The 18,250-nt window shown below is 40.7% G+C and overlaps 3 protein-coding genes across 17 annotated transcripts; 1 reads left to right on the top strand and 2 right to left on the bottom strand.

Annotated features, from left to right (window-relative positions):
* The first annotated feature begins 213 nt into the window (after positions 1–213).
* On the top strand, positions 214–5,694 carry LOC112285030 (uncharacterized). Of its 12 annotated transcripts, none has more exons than XM_090251679.1 (9): positions 214–564; positions 1,103–1,172; positions 1,438–2,183; positions 2,294–2,421; positions 2,675–2,802; positions 3,032–3,751; positions 3,920–4,079; positions 4,241–4,331; positions 4,938–5,694. In XM_090251679.1, the coding sequence occupies exons 3-8, from the start codon at positions 1,888–1,890 to the stop codon at positions 4,315–4,317; spliced, it is 1,509 nt and encodes a 502-aa protein (XP_090107805.1). In that variant the 5' UTR covers positions 214–564; positions 1,103–1,172; positions 1,438–1,887; the 3' UTR covers positions 4,318–4,331; positions 4,938–5,694. The 12 variants fall into 12 exon arrangements, 7 of the variants coding, with proteins under 7 accessions (XP_090107805.1, XP_090107800.1, XP_024381255.1 ...); XR_002970580.3 differs by lacking the exon at positions 214–564 and having other exon boundaries at positions 571–1,172; positions 4,976–5,068; positions 5,199–5,694; XR_002970578.3 differs by lacking the exon at positions 214–564 and having other exon boundaries at positions 571–1,172; positions 4,976–5,068; positions 5,196–5,694.
* A 1,702-nt stretch (positions 5,695–7,396) lies between these two features.
* LOC112284368 (transcription termination factor MTERF9, chloroplastic) lies at positions 7,397–11,565 on the bottom strand. The gene is made up of 6 exons (XM_024524110.3): positions 10,379–11,565; positions 9,869–10,082; positions 9,412–9,659; positions 8,820–9,305; positions 8,467–8,685; positions 7,397–7,923 (listed from the first exon to the last, which is right to left on the bottom strand). Exons 1-6 carry the CDS (start codon positions 10,679–10,681, stop codon positions 7,594–7,596), a joined length of 1,800 nt encoding a protein of 599 aa, XP_024379878.1. The 5' UTR covers positions 10,682–11,565; the 3' UTR covers positions 7,397–7,593.
* Positions 11,566–12,648: 1,083 nt separating this feature from the next.
* On the bottom strand, positions 12,649–16,004 carry LOC112284369 (eukaryotic initiation factor 4A-9). 4 transcript variants are annotated; one of them, XM_090251672.1, is made up of 6 exons: positions 15,683–16,004; positions 14,697–14,781; positions 14,445–14,551; positions 13,830–14,260; positions 13,391–13,685; positions 12,649–13,294 (listed from the first exon to the last, which is right to left on the bottom strand). In XM_090251672.1, the coding sequence occupies exons 2-6, from the start codon at positions 14,762–14,764 to the stop codon at positions 12,954–12,956; spliced, it is 1,242 nt and encodes a 413-aa protein (XP_090107798.1). In that variant the 5' UTR covers positions 14,765–14,781; positions 15,683–16,004; the 3' UTR covers positions 12,649–12,953. The 4 variants fall into 4 exon arrangements, with proteins under 4 accessions (XP_090107798.1, XP_024379881.1, XP_024379880.1 ...); XM_024524113.3 differs by having other exon boundaries at positions 14,697–14,776; XM_024524112.3 differs by having other exon boundaries at positions 15,907–16,004.
* Positions 16,005–18,250: the final 2,246 nt, after the last annotated feature.

Genomic DNA, 18,250 nt, shown 5'->3' with positions numbered 1-18,250 from the left:
ATTAGCAGAGCATCTTTTCAAGTGCAGTAAAAAGCCCTAAAATAAAATAGCCTAGCTCTGGCAAGCCGAGATCGTGTCGACAGCACGCATCCGAACGTGAACGGCACACGCAACCCTCTGATGTGGAGGCTGGTATAAATGGTACAGCATCATTAGAATAATCCGGGTCTCAAACAACTATCCATTCTGAAAATGTAACAACTGAATTCTCGGAAGTTGAATGACTAATTAATATTTCGTTAATGTGGATGGAACGCTAAGTGAGTGGGGATTTGGGAGGTGGGGCTACACTGAAACGTGGTAGGCGGTGTTGATGCCACTGCGACTGGGGTCGTCGTTCTTGTCGCCGGATCGCCATAGCCACCAAGCTTGAAGTTCCAAGCTCGGTTTTCAGGGTGTATGCGCTTGTCAATTTGTCGTGTTCTGGATGTGGGAGACACGAAGGAAGGAATGCAGATTTCTTTGGTTTTCCTCGTCTTCGTTTCGATATTGCTGATGTTCTAATTGAGTCCCCTTGCGGATTCCATGTGGTAGTAGGCTACGGCCATGGCCAGGTTGCGCCAGGTACTTAAATCCTTATCCTACGCTGGTTTTCGGTTGCGTTCCGGGTTTTCTGGGGTCCATGTTTAAATTCACATTCTGAAATTCGAGATGAAAATGAAGCTACAGTGTGGTTCGAGATTAGGTTCGTAGTGTTGTTCCGAAGGAACGATATATTCATTATTATATTTTGGCGGCGTATGGGCTTTGAAGCACTGCCTTTCTATAGTTTCTTGTAACGTAGCAGGGGAGAGAGGCAATCAAACTTTGAAGATTCGGCGCTTGTTAATGTTTGCTGTTCGCATTCTGGAGTGTCTGGCTCTTTGGTATGGTTCTGGCATTAAGCAGGAATTTGGAGCACTCAGCAAATGGCCTGCAGGTGAAGTAGTGTAGCTGGATTTTTGCGCATCATTCGCAAATTGTTTTGGGCGTCATATACGTTGTCACAGAGTATGTGGGTGCCAGGGTTTCGTTTACTTCAATTGTAGAGAGCTTTGTATATTTAGCTACAGCTCTAAATGCATGGTTTCGTTACTCCCATCATGGATCATCGTGAGAGAAGGCAGACGTTTTGCGTGGACGGGTTACTGTGAGACAAACGTCTTCAAATTTTTAGCTCAGCAAAGGACATTGTAAGAGCTCTGAACATGCAATACGCTTCGCTGAGCTAAAAATTTCTACGTTTAGGGCTCTCACAATGTAACTCTAGTTGGTTATTTGCACATGCACAAACACCTCTCAAGTGATTTTGCTGTCTCTGAAGCCTCTGAAGTTCAAACATCTTTTTATTCAAGTAACTGGAGTTAGATTCTATTAAAGTATTGCATGTGCTGACGGCGTCTTCTATGATGAATGCTTTGGTTTTGAATACTTCCATTAACAATCGAATTTTCGCAGAATAGCGTGAGAAGAAACTATTGGGGACGATCGTCGCTAGCTGAACACATCAACTTGCAATCGATTGCGCTAGCAGATGTATACGGAATGCTGTCTCATCGTCAACGGGAGCCCTCTGATTTCATCCAAACTTTATTTAGAGATTGGACTTTCTTTGCTTGCCAAGCAGTAGGTGTAGTATCTTCTTGTTTGCCCGAATTTCCTGTGGTCGCCAATAAAATGCGGAATAAAGAGGTATCCATAGAGTTTTGGTAGCAGTGAATTGGAGCATATCGTCATCTTCATAAAACTTTTAGTTCTGTAATTTCATTGAAAGAAAATGATTCTTGAATACGATGGTAGCCGATACCTTGGTAGGTGAGTTTGATGACGACGAAGTGGACATGGTGATTGCGACAACCAAAAATTAATTTTTGTGTCACTAGTCAGGAGCATTTCGAATGTTACATAATGGCGGCCTCGAGCAATTCTTGGCTTCACCAGAATCTTCTTCCTCAGCACAATACGCAGCAGCAGGGATCTCCTCATTCTCTATTTCATCATTCTGAGTTTCCACTTCATGTTGACTCCACACAGCCGGGTCCCTTGCAACACATGAACCTTGGTCATGGCGGTCATGGCATAGATTCGCATCCTCCTCTACACCACGGGATGCACTCTACTCTTCACATGTCCGTAGAGCTGCAGCAACAGCAGCAACAGCTTCAACACCCTCACCCCCCGGTGCAAGTGGGCTCTGGAACCAGGTTCGGATATCTTTATGCTCTTGAATGAATAACTGTTTAAGCTTTTCACTGATCAGCAAAGCATGTAGAGAATAGGCCTAATTGTGCCTGCCTAAGCATCTGGTCGACAGTGGAAGAGCTGTAGGACCAACCGAAAATGGAGACACTGCATCAGTGAGGAAGGTACACAAGGCTGATAGGGAAAAGCTTCGAAGAGATCGATTAAATGAACAGTTTGGGGAATTGGCTGGCGTCCTTGGTAAGTATTTGGAGACTTACTTCTCTGTAGTGGTTTTTCCATAGCATTCAAAGTTGAAACTATTAATCTCGCTGTTGAATAGTTTCAATAAAGATTGTTGTCGAGAATCGAGAAAGCGGATTGATGCTTTCTCTTTAACTCAATTGCGTATAATTGAAGGCCTTATTTTAGTTATATTGATTACACTGTTTTGTATGAACTAATATTATTAAAATACAAAATTAACTTCCCAAGCTGTCGTTTGCGAGTGCAGATCCGGATCGACCTAAGAATGACAAAGCGACCATTCTTGGAGACAGTGTACAAGTTGTAAAGGATCTGCGGTCTGAGGTCAAACGCTTGAAATGCGAGCAGACTTCCCTTCTGGATGAGTCACGTGATGTGAGTGATTATTCATTTTTGTCATTCACGGATTCACCAGCAGGTGCAACTACCTCATACATCAAGTTTAATTAGGGAGTCTGTTTCTTCCAATCTCTGCTAAGCCAAGAAATTAATGAAAACAATTGACATCAACCGGATGGATGAGCAGAATGTTTTATGCATGTGAGTTTTTATATTCGCAGGATTCTTAGCCTTATTCATTAGCTAACTACTTCTTCTTGTCCAGCTTCAACAAGAAAAGACGGAGCTTCGAGAGGAGAAAGCAGCGCTCAAGACAGAAACAGAACAGCTTCAAAACCAGCTGCAACAACGTCTGCAAGGAATGTTACCATGGATATCCATGGACCCTACCGCAGCTCTGATGGGAGCTCCCCCCTACCCCTACCCTCACCCCCACCCCATGCCGGTTCCTCAACCCCCGTCTTCCGCTGTACCATCGAGCACTCCGCCAGCTAGTGAGCCTGCACCAGCTGTGCCAACTTCCCAACCTCCTGTAGTTGGGCCCTCTCCTTTCCTCTCTCTCGCACCCCCTGGCGTTTACATGCATCCATATGCCATTTACGGTGCCCGGCCTCCCGAGAGAGGACACCCGTACATGCCCTACCCTCCTTACTCCGCCTCCGTTGGCAACCACTCGCACGTCGAGAGGCCGTATGCTCAGTACCCTTCCCCTATGTCCACCATGCCTGGATACATGGTACAGATGCAGCCACCGCCACCGCCGTATGCTGTACCAGGTATGACCCTTGTGCCACCAGGCCAGCAGCCCAGGGGTCCGCCTCACAGTACTTACCCACCTACGAGTGGGCCAGAAACTGCCTCTCTAGAGCCGCAGGGAGTGGAGACCAGCTTGCAGCTTCAAACTCCAGGAGGTTCCTCTCGTCCTCCTTCAGCATCCGAACAGCCTCCCTCTCAACGCGGTGAAGACTCAAATAAAATACCTGAGGTAATGCGAATTTCGTATTTCTGCAAATTATTTTACAGTGCGTAATCCCAAGCACTATTTCGTGTGGTTGTTAGTTTGAACTGATTAACACGTTTTTTTAGTTCTTAGGACCATAAGTGATTTGCTTTGATGGCTTAAAACTTATATTGGTAGGTCACGGATACGCAGGTAGCAGATTTAGAATTGACACCACCAGGCACGAAAGAAGCTGGTGATCAAGCCGTGTCCAAACCAGATGAAATGAATGGTGGTGACGCCATTTCATCGCTAACGCTAGCTTCCAAATCTCTGCAATCGCGGACGGATGATGCCCCTTTACCTTCTAGAAGTGAGTGAGCCTGCTTCCTTGACCTTTCTAAGAGTTTAACCAATGCTTCGAAATTTTCTGTATCATGAGGTGATCATCCGGCAAGATATTTCTAGGAATACATTTATGTTGATAACCCTACTTGACAGTGAATGGTTTGTGCTGGTGTTTGGGGTTCTTAGGATCAGAATCAAATTTGGAAGAAAGTCGACCACATGGAAGTACTTTGGAACCAAGCCCAAGTCAAGCAACTGAATAGCTGCCTAAGCATTGGTATGAAACCATGACCCCATTGTCATATACACTGCAGAAAAACTTACAGTAGCAACATTCATTATTGAATCCCACTTTGAAGCAAATTGGACCCTTCTAGTTAGCAAATTACTTAACATTATGGAGTTCCTTGATTTTTTAAATTGGAAGATCTGCTCTGTCAAATGCTTGCTTTCATATGAAGTCCCTTCCTTGTATCTTAAACGATTCTCCTTCATATCTCAACTCGACACATGACTTTAAGATTTACTATCAGAGCCTCTGCCATGTTGCTATTGTTGGATATATTGTTACACCAAGTTGAATATTTCAAATTCATTCTCTTTGCTTATTCTGGTATTACGAACAACTGAATCATAAGTCTCATTTCGATTCCCATTCCTTTGGTATCAGTGTCGATATATTTTTTTGGTTTTCACTTTAACCTTGAGCTTAATCGGAATTAATTTGCTTTTTCGCTGAATCTCTATATGAATTAATTTTAAAATTATTAATTGTAGCTAACTGGTCTTAGTTTGTTCCTGGTATAGTCAAAAGTACGAACTACTTTGCTCGAAGTACATAACAATCATTACTGTAACATGGTTCATAAAGTGCCTATTACAGATGAAATATTCCCATCTCTTCAATCTCACAATGCGCAGCGAATAATTAAATCAAGGAGAGCCTACCTCGCGTGGTTGCGTTGGATCTGCATACATGGCAGACAACATTTCTAGCGAAGCCTTGGCCACCTGGTCTGTCTTCAACAGCACCCTCTTGTTCCTTCTTCCTCCTGCTCTCGGATCTTAATCATTGTAGCTTCCATCTTAATGTCAATTTAACAGCTCGCTTCACGGCATTGGTCATTGGGTGGGAATGCAGCAGCTTTCGATTACCTATACCTTGACGCGGCCCTCACCTCCTACACCCTTGGTCGATTGGTGTGTGGAGATTTGGCCTACCACCTGCGGTTGAGTTCCAACCCCAAGTTCTCATTCAAAATTGGTAATCTCGAACCTGAGGTGCACTGTATGTGAAGTTCACCGTATATTCTGCACCGGATCCGCATCCGCTTAACTTTGTGCAGGCTACTGAGAGAACAGAACTGGGCGGCAAGCAGCCAGTGTTGACTGCCTTGATTCTGAGGAGAGGAATCTTGTGAGATACCTAGTGAGAAGGATCACATTGCTACTCTTTACAACGTGGGAAGATGGTTGATCATACAGGTGAAAATATGATGACTGAAAACCTTATAGGTGATCAGAAGCATGTCATACGTCACTTCTGTTGAGATATCAATGAAAAATTAGTAGTTGTATTCACTAATTGATGGTTGAATGGAAGCATAATTCCATGGTTCCAAGCTGATTTTTTTTTTGAATTATGCCAAGCAAATTCTTGTCAAGCTTTCTATGCTAGCTTTATATTTTTAGTAATAATTGAAGCTCTTTAAATTTGGTGTATACTTAAGTAAAGCTATATAATTTGTGCATCATCTCTCAGATTTACAATATCACCAGATACACATACATGCTGTATATTTTGTTTAATTATGCACATTTCTTAACTTTAAATACCAAATTAGTTCTTTCTTCTTTTTTATTGAGTGAATTTAACTACAAATGAAGTATTTGAATAAGTAATGCGCTTATAAAAGATAGAATTAGTTTTATGAAATTTAACAAATGTTGAATAAGAGATAGAGACATTAATGATAAAAAAAGTTTTACTTCAATAATAAAATACATATATCAATAATATCATGAGATATAATATGTTGTAAAATTGAAAAATTTATAGTAAACAATCAAACAAGTTAAAAACATGTTTTGGAATATAAAAAACTCCACATTATTATTCTAAATTCTAGGTCCAAATTTGCAAGATATTTTAAAATTGTGCTAAATAATTTTGAAAGTGTTTTAAATTAGACTTATGTATTGAAATCAATTTATTTTTAATTTTTAATTTTTTTATAAATAAAAGATTTTGATTAATAAAATAAAATATTAATTTATGATTTTAAGCTAAATTAGTTTTTTCTTTTAACTGAAAATATAATTTATTCATTTTTCATTCTAATAGTCTAAGAATTTTTTTAATTTTATATAAAGTTGATAGTAATAATAATAATCTCTTTTAGAATTGCATTATAGATCTTTGATACAACAAAACAAACTTTTAAATTAGAATCCACTTTGAATGTGGTAAAAAGTCATATGATTTGGTTGTAAATGTTTTAAAAAAATCCGAGCAGGGAGAGATCTTCATAAGATCCACATTCTCATTGGATTTTCTACTACAATGATGTCTACAATGCACTACAAGTACCGACTTCTATAATGTGCTATTCTAAACCTACAATACAAGTCACAGTTTCTTGAGCCCTTGAAATAAATTAAGTCTATACTTTGTCCTTGTGTGCAGCACACAATGTAATCTTCTCCATCAAAGAAACTTTTGATGTTTGTAACTCCTTGCCTCTACTGCCACAAGTCTCAAAGAAACACAAGTCTTGGAAAGGAATTGAGACATGTAGATGGCAACAAAACAAAATTCTCAAGGGTTCCTCAAACATGTTTAAAGCTTTCAACACCTTGGAATAATGTATTTGTAAAATGTATTTGTCATAAAAATGACAATCAAAATTTTAATTAATCATATAAATATATTATATAATCTAAAATTATAATAAATAATATCTTTTATATAAAACAGCTTAGGGGATAAAAAAATGGGATAAACCAGAGGAGACAAAAACCATCTCTAATTAGCTACATATCTCATTACTTTCATCAAAAATGAAGCAAAAGTCAATAACTCAACTTTAGAACAATTAAAGATCAAAATCTGCATGTTGTTGCTAAAAATTGCCGAGAGTACAAGATTACTAAACATGGAGCTATAACAAATAAGTAAACCAATAAATATTTGCCATTGACCACCTTTTTCAAAGACAACAGCATAGATTTCCACTAATATATATACATATATATACTCATTTATCCATGCATCCATTCAAATACTATTATTCTTTTATACACCTCAATAACTTGATGTAATAAGTCATTCTTACAACAAAATAAAGGGCCCAATAGCAGTGTGTATATATATATATATATATATATATATATATCCATATGTTTTTTGCATTATTTAAATTTAAAAACATATATTTTTACATATTGACATGAGTAAATCAGACAATAAGTACACTAGAGAATGCATTTACACCTGAGCAAGAAGAATTGGACAAGATAACAAAGACAAGACTATTCTGTCAAATGTGGACTTTGTTTTTCCACTCAAATTTTTTAGCAAAGTCACCTAACAGCAGCTCATTGCGAAAGGTTTGGTACTCCTCCAAAGACGTTTTAGCCCACTGCTTGCAGAAACAGGAGTCGGTGACGGCTAAGGATTTCATGGGAAATGGCCCAGTGGGTAATCTCTTCAGTGCAACAAGGAAGCGGTGCCGAGGCTTGATCCGCTGCTCCAGAGATAAGCTGAAGTACGCTGGGAAACTCGTCACCGTGTGAGGGCCACCCTGCAGCTCCTTCACCAAGTACTCATACTTGGGCTTCAGACAGTTTTCGATCGACAGTGATAGAATCTGTGCAGAGTGACCAACGTGACACACTAGTCATTTCAGGTGCCAATACTGAACCCTCCAATTCAACAACCCTCATCCCCAGATTCAGAACATTGCTTGTGTGAGGAACTCAATAAAGAGAAGTCACTAAACTCCTCTTCATGAACGTGAGGCCACATAAATAATCTCGTATTCGTATGAACCACTTTAATTAGTATCATCCATCCTGCCACCTGCAGCTCGAAGTACCGGTGACAAGTAACCCAACGGTGCTAGAGCTTTCACAATTAATCAATACTTGATACCCAGAGGCTTAGCAGTCCATATTTAAATAGGTTAACCATCATTTTTCATCCACTCTAAGAAGTGGATTTAGCATTACATTTAGAGATTCAGTGTCGAGCAACAAATGTTGCGATCTCCTCATTTTCAATAGACAATGGCAGAAAGGAAATGTACATCCTCTTAACAGCAATATGAGTGCCTCTCCAGTATTTGAGAAAAGTTTGTTAGTTACTTAAGCTAATACCACGCCATTCAAAGTGTTAATGTCCGTATCGATACCTGTGTGAGACGAGCAAATACTTTGAGGATGTCCTCTTTGGACAGTCCAATGCTGCGGAGGTAATCCACACGGGGGTTCATGCCATCCTCCACGCTATAATGGAGGAGCTGGGGATGTCGAGTTACCATCTTCGCAAGCTTCTCCTTTGTGACGCCTATCTCGGCAATAAAAAACTCCACTCGCGGCTCCAGAGAGTCTTCAATACTTTGTGTGAGCACCTGACAGGAGTGAAGAAGCAACATAAGAAGGGCGGAGCACAAACCTGCAAGCGCTAAAGCAACAAGTCCACGAAATTCGTGGAAACATGTATACATTTGTGCACATGATGATCAGGAAAGACTCTGGGTCTGACCTGTGGACTACGTGTGACGATAAGTCCGATATCGGCGTCCTTGATCCCAACCACGTCCTTGAGGTACTGCACCCTAGGTATCAAGGAGCGCTGGAGGCTGCATTCTAGCAAAGAAGGCGCCACAGTGATAACCCGGCCCAGCTTAGACTCTGGTACTCCGATCCGTTTCAAGTACTGAATGCGGGGTTTCATCCCCCGATCTATCGTGTACTCTAAGATCTGAGGATGGCGTACGATAAGCTTGCTCAGGTTCTCGCTTTCTACGCCCTCATTAAGAAGATACTCCACTCTTTCCTTTGCCATGACGGCGTTTGTGTGCAAGCACGTCTTGTGACGCTCGGCAATCTTTCGAAAGTCGGTTTCACCGAGCCCGAGCTGGTGGAGGTAGCTAAGCAAGGGGAAAAACTTGGGCTCCAGGTTAAGATCACAAGATAATTTGATTAACGCCATGTCCTCCATTTCATCAGCCGTCTCCTTCACAAGAATCTGAAACAGGACTTTTCTTGGCTTTAGAAACATGAGTTAAAATTTGAACACCGACAAAATCAAAGGCAACTTAATCGGAAGAGAACAGAACTCGGGACATTACTACCTCCGCTGATTTTGTGACACCGCAGTTCGAATCCAATAACTTATATTCAGGATGGGATGGTCCAAGATATTTCTTGCTGGAGACCTGCGAGGACTTTTTCTCCATTCGACGTGCTCGCAGTGCTGCAGACTCTCTTAGTTTTTGACGCCGAATGATCTCGTATGCTTGCTCCTCCCACTCCTTGCTACTTAACGACTTTGAACGTGGTAGTACCGGTGGCTCGTGGAGTGCATTCCTGCCGCTTGTACCTGCAAGCATACAAGAGAATGTCACACACTTCAAAAATTCCCCTACAGCATCAGAACTACGCATGCTAGAGATTAAGAGCCACTACGACAATCTATATGCTTGCAAGGCTACGCAGCTTTGTTGCATTGCAGCGGAAATCACGAACGAAGGTTTCAATTAATCAAGACTTAGAGCTGGAGGACGATGACATTATCGATTGCGCTATTACCTGCCACTGAAGAACGCGTAGAGGACGTTGAGGCAATGTCAGTGGAAGTCAAAACATCAAGAACAGCTGGAGAAATCAGTTTCACTTTTCGAGGCACTGATGGTATAATCTTCTCGGCTCTCTTGAACTCGATTCCCAGGTTCTTGAGCTTCCGCTCAGCTTTCTTCGTCGTCGATACCGTGTCTCTTTTATCTCGTTCCAATATTTCCAATTCCTGTCACTCACATTTTTTTCAGGAGTAAATTACACAGACTAACAAACCTGTGGGGTTTGTCTGGCTATCAGAGTTAGAGGTGAATTTGCAGCACTTACTGCAACCATTTATGTCATTCCCACGTCAACATTTTCTACAGCGATCTATAAATCAAGCTTAGTTGGTACAACTGAGGGAACTACACAACATGCAATTTTTTAACACCACCAAAATTTGCCAACGCAAATATTGACCTAATTTTGAATCAGTAATCACACGTCTCGTCAATACATGTTGGCGGGTATGCAATAACTTACATCAGAAAGCAGCTGGTTTAAGAGATTGTTGCTTTCTTCTACTTCGTCTTCTTCAAAACCAAAAGTAGGAAGTGGTTCACCGAACCGCGAGCGTCGATTGCTCTTCGCAATTCTTGCATTGGATTGCTGAGAAGCGGCAGCAGCCCCTGCCAGAATCGCTTCTCCCTTACTTGTGAACAACGACTGCTGCAGAGGAACTCCTTGCATTGTTCCCCAAGTAGGTGGTTTGGAATTGTTGCATTGATGCCCACAACCGAAGTACCCTGGCTGCGGACAGGAGGTCAGGGCCCAGGCCACCGCCATTACCCACAATAATTCACTAAACCGCTCTCACTACTCAAATTTGAACCAGTATTCCGCCTCTTACGCGCTATATCAGAACCTGGCCTTCCTATGATGTCTCGGGCACGAGGTATCACACACAGGTCTACCTTCACTGCAGATGACGAGCTCGAACCACACCAAATCCCATTTTAGTTTCATCATTTCTTAAGACCAATTTGTGCACGGCCAAACCCAAAACAGAACCGCTCCTCTCCTCGCTGCGACACGGAATAAAATCCAGCTCCAATGCATAGCTGTCGTTGCCACGGTAAGAAATCCTTCGAGTCTTGTAGAATGTTTCACACAATTGACAACCCTAACCTGCTCACCCCCTTCCGGAATCGGCACTCGCCATTAAGCTTCTACTAAACTGGGCGACCTCTCACCACAGATCACCCCTAGAAAACCCTGTAGTTTGGATCCAAACCCACGTAGAAACTCTCAGCAGGGATCTGTGCAACAAAAACCCTGATGCCCACTTTATTGCGAGAGGAATGTCGCATCTCAAGTTCATTCACACACCAATCGTGGTGCATGTAGATACTTTCCTTCTCTCCTTGCTCAAAATTCATAACAATACTCGTTCATCTGTGACAATACCCCCTAAGAATCTTCGTTCATACACATTCATTCGTATCACATCGCAACACTATCAAAGGCTGCTTCATTCGGTCTTATACAGTGTCTGGGACAGAATTTGAGCAAACTGCTGTGCATTATATGCTTCATAAACCCTAATCGGGCTAGAACCATGAACAGAATCTGAAAACTTTCATACAGTATCGCAGTGAAAAAAATTTACTACTGAACTATGCGAGATGCTCAACAGCGATAAAAATTAGTTTCTTATCAATGCCTGAGAAGATTTTCAAATACATCATTAGATGATCGCTCTCCGATAACTTTGACCCAAATGAGAGGGTGGAATGAATCACGTGTTGTGCGTTGAATTCTTGCTAAGACAGCAAGCTACTTTACATTCATCGATCGAACAGACGCACATTTTCTTATCATTTAAGCCATGGCATTGTAGTTTAATGGTATATTCATCTGCTAAAGTTTGTTAATTGTGATTGTTAATTGTTAATTTAAGTTTCTAGAATATTGACCTCCTCTTTCAGCAGGTCCAGAGCTGGTAGAAGTGCCTTCAAGAGCGTATTAGCCGCATACAATTTCACTTTCAATGAATCGCCTCTGACAAATGCAGGGTGGAGAATTGAAGCGTCCTCCCCTGTCAGAAAGTGGGACTCAAGTTCAGCAAGCTCTTCATGAACGAGGTTTGACTCAATCCCGCAGCATCAGTGATGTCAGTCCCTTCCTAGAATAGAGCTTCTGTTGCTCTGGAATACAGTTAGCTATGCCGTGATTTTAGACTCTAACCCGTCGATGACACTCTTTGCCATTGAGCATTTACAGAAAATGTCTTTGATACAGCGACCACATTTTCCGAATACGGGATGCATGTACTCCGTAACCATCAATTTCGCAGAAAAGGATTGATAGAACCAGAACTCTAGTTTCCCTGGTCCAGATCTTGTGACACCCGGCCTAAACTATTGAGGCAATACCCGGTAGTTGTCACCCAAGGCGTTCTGCTTTGCACTCATAAAAATGAGTAGATCAGGACATTAACTTCAAAGGTATATCAGGAGGGTGATCTGCACCATACAACCACTCAAGAGAAAACGTACACTAATCTAAATGCCCAAGTACAAATACAACGGAGTGATTGAAACTTTTATTTCTTTAGCATGATGTTCCATCTTCCCAGAGCGCTTCAAACTGTTGATATTCTACGTCCATCTTCTGGACTATCAGAAGCCGGAGTTATACAAATCGATTGGGTACTGGTTGAAGAAACACGCGATTATGAGAGTTGTGCGAGAAATCACCGAGCGCAAGGCTAAGACATAAGATCACACAAATGCAGATCGACAACATCAATCTCCAGAAAGAAACAAGCCTCCCAATAAATACGATTGGCCACAACAAGTCTTCTAGATAGTAACAAATACTTCCTTCGTTAACTGCCCCATAAATTCCAGTCCTCCAAATCCGATCAAGGCACTTCCAACCAGCGCAGACTCGTGTTAAGGCCTGATCCTTCTAAAGAATCTCCTCCTAAACAATCATTCGATCCGTCAATCTGGCCTTTACGCAATACTACTTCCGCGACCAGCACTGGAAAGGGCACCGGCATATCTACGAAGTACCCCTTCTTCCTGGTGCTACAGAAAACAATATCAACAACTCACAAAAGATCTGCAACATTGGAAGGCAGCTCCTCGATCACAGTGTTGTAGAACCTCTGAATATCTTGGAGCATGCGATCGTCATCTCTTGTTACAAAGTTGATCGCCACACCCTTACGTCCGAAACGCCCACTACGTCCGATACGGTGAAGGTAGTTCTCAGGCTGGGTAGGCAAGTCGTAGTTGATAACCAGAGACACTTGTTGAACGTCGATACCACGAGCAAGGAGATCGGTGGTAATAAGCACTCGGGATGAGCCTGAGCGGAACTCACGCATGATAATATCACGGGTGTTCTGGTCCATATCTCCATGGGTCGCAGACACGGTGTGGTCGCGAGCTGATCACACGAAATCCAGAACATCAACATCAGTATACATAATGTCACGACAGCTCCACAAAATTTCGATCAGTAGGAGTTCCTTCAAGAAATTACCTCGCATCTTGTCGGTGAGCCAGTCGACCTTTCGGCGAGTGTTGATGAATATGACACTCTGTGTAATGGCCAAAGTTTCGTATAGATCACACAATGTATCCAATTTCCACTCCTCTCTGTCTACATTCACGTAAAACTGCTTGATACCCTCAAGGGTCAGCTCATCTCTCTTTACCAAGATCTTCACAGGCTTGTTCATGAATTTTCTGGTGATTTCAAGAGCTTCGGGTGGCATGGTGGCAGAGAACACACCAACTTGAAGCTTCTGGGGAAGAAGCTGGAAAATGTCATAAATCTGCACAACTCACCCAATCTGACCTAAGTCAATAAGCAGCACCAACTTTCACAGCTGTCGAGCAAGTATAAAGATCACTTCCTTATCATCCAGGAACAATAAGATCATGCAAGTTCTACTGAACTTGAAAAATCCTTTACACACCTGATCCTTGAATCCCCTCGAGAGCATTTCGTCAGCTTCGTCCAGCACGAAGCACTTGATTGCATCAGCACGAAGTGCGTTCCTACGCAACATATCGTACACACGACCAGGAGTACCCACCACAACATGGACTCCAGCTTGCAAAATTCTCTGATCCTCCCTTACGCTGGTACCTCCAACACACGCATGTACCTTTACCTGGAGATAATCACCTAGAGCTCGCATAACCTTCTCAATCTGTTGAGCAAGCTCCCTAGTTGGTGCCAAAACCAGTGCTTGACACTCAAGGAGTTGATAATCCAATTGTTGAAGAATACCAGAGCAGAAGGTAGCAGTCTTGCCAGTCCCTGATTGTGCTTGCTGAATAACATCGAGGCCCTTGGTAAAGGGTACAATACCACGCTGTTGAATAGCAGATGGCTTCTCAAAACCTGCAAAAATTAACAAAATTAAGCTAGTAGGAATGGATCGCAATGTTATAACCTATTGGAAGGAAACTATGAAGATAATGCGTGCCTACTAAAAAAATGCGCCCAAGGAGGAGTAACTTATGTATAAATGAATAAATGAATTGCATTCGATTAGAATATCAATGAAATTAGGTGAAGACCTTACCATATGCGTAAATTCCCCTTAAAAGATTCTCATGTAGATCCATCACATCAAAGGTCTCGTGGACCTCCTCCCATGTGGAAATGAAGTCCTCACCCTCGCCAGCCAAGCTGAAACCGGAAAGACTTAACATTAGCAGGGTTTGATTGCGCACTGAGTCACCATTCAAGCGTGATTACATCCTTATATAAAAAGCACGTTTCACGAAATAGGAAAATCGAGATGATCAAAGCTGGAGCAGTAACATGAGCTTACACAGTCTCCATCTTGGCATCATACTGGCGGGCATCGAACTGAGAACCTTCGGGAGCAGAACCAGCCATAGCACTTCACAACTGCACTGACCAGGGAAATCAACAAGTATGAGAAAGTGCCCAGCTGCAACTGAAATACTCACTTTCAGGCTGAGTAGTAAAACAGCATCGATAACCGTAAGAATCACTTAGAAATCGCACAAAAAGGATCTTTCTAAACACACAGGAGAGAATCAAATTAATTGCGCTCGATCTATTTTCATGACGTCAGATTCGTTAAGTGTAAACTATGCATAATTCGAGGTCACACGTTCAGAAATGAAAGTCGGGTGTATTGGAGGTGACCATGCTACTAAAAGACCATTTTCATCAGATTTATACTGCACTCCTGGCCATTTTCAGTTAACGAATTTTTAATCATCATCAGAACGATTGAAACGTATACTAAGAAGCATTCAACGTCGAAAAGATTTATATACAATTTCCGGCTTTAGAACCACTTCTTTACCCAAGAGTCCTAAGAGCGACGCTCAGAGAAAGGGCTCCAGTCGCAAGTTGCTAAACACCCACAGGTTGGTGGGGAACAATTGGAAAAGAGGGTTAAACTTCACACAAAGACCGAGATGCTAGGGAGAATGAACTCTTGGACTGTAAAGGACCTCAAGAGTCAAGTACCACAAAAATTCAACCTTATTCAACCAGAACCCCAAAAAAGACAAAAGACTCTGCGTGCGAGTAAATTGCACCTGGTGCATGAAAACTGCCCAAACAATCCGAAATAACATTCAAAACTAGTCAACTCACACCCAGACCCCAGGCAACAGACACAAAGATACACCCAGTCACAACAACATCTCATGAGCAGATGAGACTTGGACATGAGAGAAAAGGGAGGGAAAATAACATGGCTATCCACGCTCGTCGAACACCTAACTTAACACCAATTAATCACACTCATCCTGATAAATACATGCACGAAACTCGCACCTGTCATCCACGCATGCACTCACGCCCACACAAACACACAAAGCAAACAAACTCGCTGAAGGGCGACAAATCGCAAACCGCCCAAACAAACCCGTTACCCTAAAGGGCGTCGTGTACAACCAAAAACCTGCATAAAAGAGCTCAAATGAATGGGAATGAAGGGGCAGGAGCGTAGAGAGGCGACAAGAGGAGGGAATGCTTGGCAGCGGCGGAAAGAAACGCACCGATCTGGGAGCGCGAACGGAGGAGCAAGAGAGTGCGACGACGAGCACGACGACGGCGCAGAGCAGCAGCAAACTCAAAAAGAGTTTGCGTCTATTCAGACTAGGGCTTTCAACCCCCGAAACGTAGGGCCGCCCTATATGTATCACCCAGGTCCCGTCCTGCCGGCCAGTCCATCTCGGCTTTCGCGCCACTTCGAACGAGATCCCCTGGTGTTCGCAGACGTTCTCTTCGAGTTTTCATTTGTTCCCATTTGTTCCATTAGTTCCCTCACAACTGGCGCATGGCGCCACCTGGGCTTCGGTTAATGCTTAGGTGGAACTCGTCACCACATGGCCGGGAACAGACCCCGGGTCTTCCACGGGGTGGCCCATTGAATGAGCGGGTTGGCCTGGTGTTGGGAGGGCTGGCGATGAGCTTGTGGAAGTGGCGGTCGCGTCTTGACCTGGTATTCTCGGTGGAATTGTCCTGTTGACACGTTCAACAACTCTGATTCTGCAGAGCTGGATCGTTGCGGGAGGTTATCTCTGACAAGTTCGAATCAACCCACCAATGATGCCCACAACCCTTCTGTCGTAGAATAGGTCCTCCTGCTTACAATTTTATTTTTATTTTTTATTTCTTTAATAATAGATTGTAGTACAAGTATTAGAAAGTGCTAGTAGGCTTACAAATTCTTCCTATTTCATGAAAAATAATACAAACGTAATCATCACTTCTTATAACAAAAAATAACAAGTATGGTAACAAAACAAAAAAATGTTGGTTGCAAGCTAATACCTTGCAAATGCATGAATAATATGCAAGTTGTAATATCATGAATTTAAAAACTTGGTGAACTTGCAAGTATAATGTGGTTTCATTCACACTAGCCTTCAAAAATAAATGTAATTGGGTTTTAATTTGAAATTTAAATTCTCTTTGTGAATGTATTTATTATTTTATTGAATTGATATTGTCATTAAATTCTTTCTCTTGCTTGTACAAAATAGGGCTGCAAGTCATGAAATAATGACCTTTTGCATATAATAACAATATTCAAGAAACAAAACTATTGAATATGATACTAAAAAAAGCCATCCATAACAGAATTATCATTTCTGCCAGATTTAGAATATATACATAAGTGTGTATATGCATAAAAAAGGAATTTTAAGTAGCACAATACAAACAAATGTGTAAAAGTAATTTTTTCTAACAGGATATTTCTTTCAAATAGTTTTTACAAACATATATATACATATATACATTTTTTTTTTCATTTTGATGGGTTTTTTTAAAAAAAAAAAGAAAAAAAATCTAAAATAACAGCAAACTAACATCAGTCACCATTAACAATGCATGGTAAGTGAAAAAAAAAAAAACAAAACAAAACAACAACAACAACAACAACAACAAAATCATGATAATGTGGACAAAATTGTTGTATGTATTTTAGTAGTTCAATCCGTGAAAAAAAATTGTTATACATACTCATACTAAAACCCACTTTTTAACAATAAGAATACAATTTAAATCACAAATTTACGTTACAGTAGTTCAAGAATATTTATTGTAAACATAATTTCATGTTACAATAATTCAAGTATCATGGTCTGTACTAGTCAAGATGGTGGTGAATCTATTGACACATATTTGTTTGTTTGTTTGTTTGTTTTTTTCTTGTTGCTGTGACGATGGAAAACTGTAGAAAATGTCTAATGAGATCAGCATTCATTTTGGATAGCCTGAACAACATTTTTTGAAATTACCATTAATATGAAAACAAAACACAATAGTAAGATATAATACATATGCTTTTAAATGCTATGAATATCAAAATGCTATTGAAATTAAGTTAACTTGAAAATGTCGTGGTAATAAATATCATTATTTTTCCTTTTTAATATAAAATAGGAGATATATATATATAATTATTTCTCATGTTATGTACATGACTTTATTATACAAATTATTTATTTGTATGCATTTATACATTGAATATAACATGAGAAATATATATATATATATATATATATATAAATGCGCACATTACAAAAACATAAAAGTTTTAAAATTTGACTCTTTTATTAAAAATTTTAACGTATTTTTTTATTGATATATATATATATATATATATATATATATGTGAAATTGGTTCCATCGATTATAATTGTATTCTATCTTATAACAGAATCAAACCTGTTAAATAGATTATAACAGTGTTTTGATGTTTAGTTTATTTCATTCATGCTGCTTATATTTCTGTTATAAATTGCTTATTTAAACATATAAATGCCTTTTTTTTATAGTATTTGTGTGTCCTATTATATGTGCATGTTTAAAACAATTTATGAAATATTAATA

The sequence above is a fragment of the Physcomitrium patens genome, chromosome 7, assembly GCF_059467195.1.
Source record: "Physcomitrium patens ecotype Gransden chromosome 7, ASM5946719v1, whole genome shotgun sequence".
Taxonomy (NCBI): domain Eukaryota; kingdom Viridiplantae; phylum Streptophyta; class Bryopsida; order Funariales; family Funariaceae; genus Physcomitrium; species Physcomitrium patens.
The sequence above is the reverse complement of the archived record's forward strand: the minus strand, read 5'-3'. Positions and strand labels throughout refer to the sequence as shown.